The sequence below is a fragment of the Phytophthora cinnamomi genome (genome assembly GCF_018691715.1).
Source record: "Phytophthora cinnamomi strain GKB4 chromosome Unknown Contig9, whole genome shotgun sequence".
Taxonomy (NCBI): domain Eukaryota; phylum Oomycota; class Peronosporomycetes; order Peronosporales; family Peronosporaceae; genus Phytophthora; species Phytophthora cinnamomi.
This window is the reverse complement of record NW_027150942.1, coordinates 725,560-732,766: the sequence shown is the minus strand read 5'-3', so window position 1 is coordinate 732,766 and position 7,207 is coordinate 725,560. Positions and strand designations below refer to the sequence as shown.

At 50.9% G+C, this 7,207-nt stretch overlaps 1 protein-coding gene across 1 annotated transcript; it reads left to right on the top strand.

Annotated features, from left to right (window-relative positions):
* Positions 1-3,251: 3,251 nt before the first annotated feature.
* IUM83_16373 (uncharacterized protein) lies at positions 3,252-4,325 on the top strand (the record flags this gene model as incomplete). The annotated part of the gene is made up of 2 exons (XM_067941249.1): positions 3,252-3,605; positions 3,834-4,325. 2 exons carry the CDS (start codon positions 3,252-3,254, stop codon positions 4,323-4,325), a joined length of 846 nt encoding a protein of 281 aa, XP_067798430.1.
* Positions 4,326-7,207: the final 2,882 nt, after the last annotated feature.

The following is a 7,207-nucleotide window of genomic DNA, read 5'->3' as shown; positions in this document are numbered from 1 at the left end:
AACAAACGGTAACTTGTTACCATCAAGATCAGATCGACGCCGCTGGCGATAGACAATATTCAATAATTTCTCAACATACTCGCTTGATACCGTTGTCTGCTCGTAGAACTTCATTTCTGTCGGCGATGCTCACTTATCACTCCACTTGTCAAATCGAGGAGTCGATAGCCTTTCGTCTTGGTTGCGTAACCCACCATCAAGGTAGGTGCACCACGCATCGACAATTTGTGAGCCCGATAGACCTTATCCACAAACTTGAGAGCCAAACAACCAAACGGGGGCAAGTGTTTCACACTTGGCTTCGTGCCATACACCCTTTCATATGGGGTCAAGTGGTATTTGTTGCCCTTTGTACTTGTGCGGTTTATTGTTTCAATTACGTACGCTGCGGCCTCGCCCCACAACAGGCTAGGCATACCGCTGCTGTACAGGACTGCTTTCACTTTGTTGAACAATGTGCCGTGTGCCTTCTCGATCAAACAAGACTCCTCTGACGCGTGAGAATGCGATAAAATTTGCAGCGACTCACCAGCCAATTGTTCGGCCATTGTCGTGTTCAGAAACTCAGTGCCCTGGTCGGAATGGAACACACTCACCAGCATCTGTTGTTTTGCCTTGATGAGATCCCGAAAATCCTTTAAGCGATCAACAGTCTCATCCTTAGTCTGCTGTCCATAGTAACACTGACATCTCGAGCCTTCATCAATCAAATGCAGGTATACAGTGTACCCCTCCATGGTCGGTACTTGCATGAAGCCGAGATCCATCTACACTTTCTGGAACGGCACCGTTGTGCTCTTGGGATCTGTTTTACGAAACGACATGCGCTTCATTTTAGCCATATCGCAGTCATAACACTCCCCTTTAGCCTTCCGGCCTTCACGCTCCAAGTTTATGCCCACCATCAAGCCCTTGGCTTCCATTTCCCTTATCGCCTGCCAGTTCGCATGGGCTAGGCGTAGGTGCCAAAGCTTTAGCGAGGAGGAGGGCGTACTCGTAGAAATCTGCAGCACCGACATCACTTTGCATGACCGCGGAATCTCCACAACTGACTGATACAAACCATTCACAATTCCTAATGTTCACGTGTATTTCATCGTAGAATTTGTCAAAGCGATCGCTTCTTGATCGTCACTTGTTTGGGATTTGAACCCGTGCTGCACGTACATCAGCCGCTGCGAGAGGATGTTCGTGGCGCCGTCCACAAACAGAGCCTCGATGGTGATTGGAACCTTCATCTTTGTAATGGCGTCAATCATTACCAATCTGACCAAACCCTTGAACTTCGGCTTCAGCATAGTAGATTTCACCACCCACTTAATCACCGTTACTGTGTCTTCGGTCATCGAAATGAATGCATCGCGGCATCCACATACATTTACGCTTGATGCATTATCCAACACGAACGGCAAACACAATCCAGCAGCAGACTCAATCGTCGACAATTCATTAGTATAGCAAGGATCATCATAACTCTTCACCACCTCGATCATGTGGACTGGCTTGCCTTTGGAATTCTCCTCGTAGGGGCGGTAGTATCCCGGTACGCCGTCATGGGTGTCGTCATTGCGTTGTCCCTTGGTAGCCTGCTTGCCCTTGCCTTTATTGCCTTTCGTCGATTGCTCACTCTTCGGTGCAGTGCAATCGCGCTAGAAGTGCCCCCACTTGCCCCAATTCCAGCACTGAATATTTGTTCGTCTCCGCTTCTGTTGTCCACATCGGTCTCCACCACCACCGGAACGCCGCTTTTTACCTTGGGCATAGAAAGCACTCTCGCCGTGGGGCTGCTGTGGTGCAGGCATGTATCCAGCCGCAGACTGAGGTTGAGCATTTTTCCTCGCCCGCGCTTCTGATACCGACTTTGCCTGCTTCATCCGTTCTTCTCGACTGGTCAATTTCACCTTCACTTGCTGCAAGGTGTAATCGTCGCGATTGTCAAAGGACTCAACCATACTTTCATATTTGTCACCAAGACCAGTCAGTAAGGCAGTAATCACCTCACGATCGGATACGTTTTCACCCATGAGAGTCAACTCCTGATGAATAGCCTCTACACGATGAATGTAATCACGAATGGATTCATTATCTCCATCAAATTCCATACTCAACAGCTCACGACGCTTGAACAGAGCTACAGCGAACGATTTCTTCTCAAAATCTTCTACCAATGCGCTCCACTTGGCCTGTGACTTCTCCAAATGCGCCAAGCGCACGCGAGTCCCGTCGTCAAGTGTGTTGGTGAGAATGTCGTTGAGAAGCAGCACCTTCGTCTTCCACTTCTTTCGTCGTCTCGCCGCCTCCTGGGATCCATCCCGCTCAGGCTTGGTCTCCTCTCCGACGAGGATCTTCCAGCACTTGCGAGCCTTCAACGCCGCCTTCAGTCCCTCCTTGTACGCGAGGAAATTCTTCCCGTCGAATCTCAGGAACCAAACAGTATCAACACGATGGCTGTCCAGCCCTCCTTGGTTTGGGCTCATAACCATGAGAATCTGCACTTGTTCTAAGCTCACAGACAGTCGAGACTTTGATATGCGTGAGCAAAGGCTGGCTTTATTGTTGTGGTTAGCTCTGCTCTCTACTCGTCGAAATGCGGAATGATCTTTTCTGGGCAGGGGCGGAGCCCACTGGGCTGTGGGTTCAATAGGTATTGTCGTACGCAGCCAATGTGAGAGGTCGCACCATATTTCTCATAGCAATGAATGGGGGGAGCGCAGCGCGGGTCCCGCTAGTAGAGTGGCAGAAGGCAATGCCGGTCTGCCAGTCGCATAATTCAATAATGAAAGAAAAACGTCGTTAAGGTGCTAATGTTTATATTAGCAAGTACGAGAAGAAAATGTTCAGATCGCCAGCTGCGATCTGGATAGTACCGACTTCGCTGGTTTGTAGTGGACAACTGCATATAAGAGCGGCCAATGAAATTGCACTAGTTAGCAGCTGTCGCCTTAGCATATACGTTCAGTTACCATCCATAGTGTGACGACGACAAGAGGTCGAGGAGGGATCCGTCGAGGGCGCAGTCCGAAGTCGAGCTCACTTCCTCTTTTGCCTCCAGGTACCGAGCACGGACCTAAAGTAGTAGACATACGAATAAGAGGTTAAAAAGTAATATATTGTAGTGAGTTACCTACAGTGTGCTTTCTGTTCATTTAAACATTTATAATATAATGAGCAAGTCCGAGGTTGACTAGAGTTCGGTTGACTCGCTGCGGTTCAGCGGAAAGCCTTTGCACTTCGCACCATCGAAGAGCAAGCTGGTCATCCGCCTCAAGGCGCTGAGCGAGCAGCGCTCGCTGGAGAAGCTGCAGCACAAGCGTGCAAAGCTGTTGACTCGGTTCGGGGATTTGCTCGAGAGCCAGCTAATGCCGCCGCGTCCTCCTGCAGAGGATAAAAGCGAGACGTGGCAGCACGATTTGCACGAGACGCTGTTGAGTCAGCAGTCGTCGTATATCAAGCGGCTGCTGTGCGAAAAGCTGCCAGGCGATTTCAAGGGAATCGCGACCAAGTGCATGGACGATCCCGTTCAAGTGATTTGGAAGCTCGTTGAAAAACAGTACAGCATCAGCAACGCGGCAGGCGTCGTCGGGCTGGTTCGACAGTTCATGGAGGTGGTTAACACCGACTTCAAGAGCGCGAGATAGCTCTGTCAAGATCTCAACAGTGTGCGCAGCCAAGTAAACAGTGTGCGCAGCCAAGTAAACGTGAACGCGCACGCGGCTCTGCACAGCCACATCTTGACCTCCCAGCTTATGCTGGTGATGGTGCTCGAAGTGCTTCCGAGGCGCATGTAGGGCACTTCGGTCGAGCTGATCTAGGCGGGTTTTACGATCGAGAAGGTGAGCGACAAGCTCAATGCCGTCTTTGGCACCAAGAGCCAGTACAAGATCTGTTTTTTTGCCAGCGGGAAGGTGGTCAACCATGTCAACGCGGCTCCTGCAAATCCGAAGAGGCCTGTGCTTGGCAAGCGCAAGGCCGTAGACGGGCCGGTGCGCGACATGCACTACAACGTTGGTGCAATGAAATATCACTATTGTGGCGGTGAGCACAACAAAATGAACAATGTTGGGCCACACAAGATGTTCGACTGCTCCAAGCGTGCACTTGACAAGGCAGCTGGTGTGTACCGCCGGAACATCTGGTCGAGGCCAAGCCACCAGGCTCGCAAGGAAGTGCACGAGCCTACGTCCAAGATGAGAGGCAACGGCAAGGGAACGGTCAAGGGCAAGGTGAGACGTGAAGTCCCACTGGAGGAGTGCCTGGCCAAAGCTGTGGCGGTGGACGCGTGCAACGCTGAACAAGACGCGTCACCAGCGACAGCTAATGGGTAAAGCCTCCAAGCAAATTCTAGGTGCCCGTGACCCTTGGAAAGGATATGATACCCTTCAGCGACGAAGACTAGCCAATGGATACCGTCATCAACACAGTGAATGCTGACGCCACGGGCAAGGCTCAAGCCGCGGGTAAGCAACCGAACGGCGGCGTGGAAAAGGTAGAGCAGCCAGGCAAAGACAGCAATCAAGAGATTGCTGAGACGGCGATGTCCTTGTCCGGCATGCTGACTGAGGTCGAGAAAAAGGTTCAAAGTTTGTATCCATTTCTGTTAGATGATGAAATGTATCTAACCACACATTTTTGGGTACTTGACTCAGGGTGCGGGCACGGCCTAACCAGCGAGACAGCGTGGCATGTGCGGAAGGAGCCCAACACCCAGTACATGTTTACATTCGCACAGGTCTGTATGCATTCAAATACACATATTGGTACAATGAAATTTTACTTGCATGATCCACGACGAATTATACCTTTACTGTTCGAAAATATTGCGTTAGTACCGGATGCTACATCAAACATTCTGAGCGAGTTTTGGCTCAGGCGCGGTGGGTACGAAATTTTGGGATCCATAACTGGCGAGTACAAATTTGTAAGTTTCAAAGACGAATCAGTTTTTGTTGCAAAATAAAACGTTGCAAGAGCGACAACTGCTGTGTGACGCAGTGAAGCAACAGCCATGTAGACCGCTAGTTCATCTTAATAATAAAAGGTTTGAGCGCACACTGCAAGAGTGGCATGTCAAACTACGCCACCTCAATAAAGAGGCAGTTGTTGCGATGTTAAGCGCAACGATAGTGGCTGGAATGCCAAAATTACTTGCATTAGGTCTAAGACAAATTTCGTTCTTCTGCACAACGTGTGCAGAGATAAGAAAAGGAGGATGTCCTTCCGGAATGCGAAGGATTCGAGAGACGAACACCCGATTAGCGCCATTCACATGGACACAAACGGCCCCATGAAAACAACTGGGGTGTATGGAAACTGCAAGAAAATTAAATGCTTTCCGAGCATCATTAGAGTGGTTTCGAAATTGCGCTTTCACTGCCACTACCCTCACAGACCGAGCTTGGTGATAGTGAAAGCCTTGCCGAGTTTTTTTTTAGTTTTCGGAGGTTCACTATCCTCACATTGTGTCTACCGGAGGATACTTCATAATATTCTACTGTTCACTACGGTACTGTGGAGATCAGTGGCGTTGACACAGAGTACTAAGCACACTTCAGTGTCCGCGCGCTCGCCACATCTTCCCCAAGGTCTGCATCGCGGGCGCCGCTGCCAAGGCTCAGCGCATCCGAAGCACCATTGGCGTCGCTGCCAAAGCGCAGCACGCCATTATGCTGTCTCTGAGCGGGTACGGCGTTGCGTGCGTGTATCTCGATGCGCTTGACGCGGAGCGGAGCACTTGAGCTTCGCGCTGTGCTCGTCCAGAACGGGAGGAGGATGCGTGGTTGGAGCTGGTTGTGGCAGGCGTCGTGCGCGCACCCGATCCCGTCAACGTACTCGCGTGCACGGACCCGAACGCTGAGCACGACTTTCGGTTCCCTGTTAGCTATCCTCAGGCTGGTGAGGCTGCTGCGTCTACACCGGAGGGCGTCACCTCTGAACGCGGTGACAGCTGCTCCGTGGAGGAAGCCGAGTGCATTGTCGCGCGAGAAGTCATCAGGGCGTCTTCCACGTGCTGCCACATCTCCATTAATTCGCCGTAGCGGCCCTTGTAGTTCTCGTCAACGATAATTTAAGCGCATCATCGATGTCGGTGAAGTTCTTGAGCTTGTCGTCCACCATTGCAACGCGTTCAGACGTGCTGAGTTTCTGCTTGGCGAGCAGACCGCAAGGATGGATGTTGGTGAGGGTAGTGTAAGTTGTCACCGGAATTGGCGTTTTCACTAGGATTTTGTAATGAAGGTTTAGGGGAAGAGGTGTTTTAAACAGCGTTTTTGGTGGTAGTGGTAGTGATAGCTCTTTTGAAACCTCTCTACAGACGATAACATATCGTGGCATTGGACTTATGTCTTGCGCAATAAGAAATAAGCATTTGAAAAAGTAGAGGAGTTACGTTTGCAGCTGGAGCGTGAGAGAAAGTTCACGATTCGCAGGATCAGGTCCGATGGAGAAACTGAGTTTGTGAATGCAGCCTTTAAAAGCTTTTGTAAAAGCAAGGAATTATATTCCAGTCATCGAATGCTTACAGCCCTGAAGAGAATGGTGCTGCAGAGCGAGATCGCCAGAGCGAACTGAACAGAGTTCGCTGAGTCTTGAAAGACGCTGATATGGCAGACAAGTGGTGTCCAGAGGCACTCATGTACATGACGTATGTGTAAAATCGCAGGCCTATGGTGCGGTTGGGAAATAAGACCCCGTATGAGGTGGTGTATGGGACACCTCCCAACGTGATCAAGCTACCCGTGTGGAGCTCTGTGTGCTTTGAGGATGTCCCTGTCGTCCTAAGAAAGGACAAGAAGTTGTCTGCTCGTGCCGTAAAGTGCCGGTTCCTCGGAATGTCGGAGGGAACGAAAGGTTATCAACTCTAGGACATGTACACCAACAAGCACATCCAATCACGAGACGTGTTGTTCGATACGACCAATGTAGCCACCCTGGTCCAGCGAGCGTTCAGGCAGACAGATGAGGCCCCCACAATTGAATCTGCCGCGCGAGTATCACTCGCAGCAGAGGGAGCCGATGCATTTGCCACCGAGCCTACGGGAGCAGTGGGAGCTGAAGCACCTGTAGAAGGGTCTATTGGTGCAGTGGGAGCTGAAGAACCTGCGGAGGCCAGTAACCCAGTCGCGGGAGTTATGAAACGCCGACGTGCAGGACTCGTGGATACGCCGCCAAGGCGTGAAGCCCGCCCATGTCGAAAGGCGAAGAAACCGAA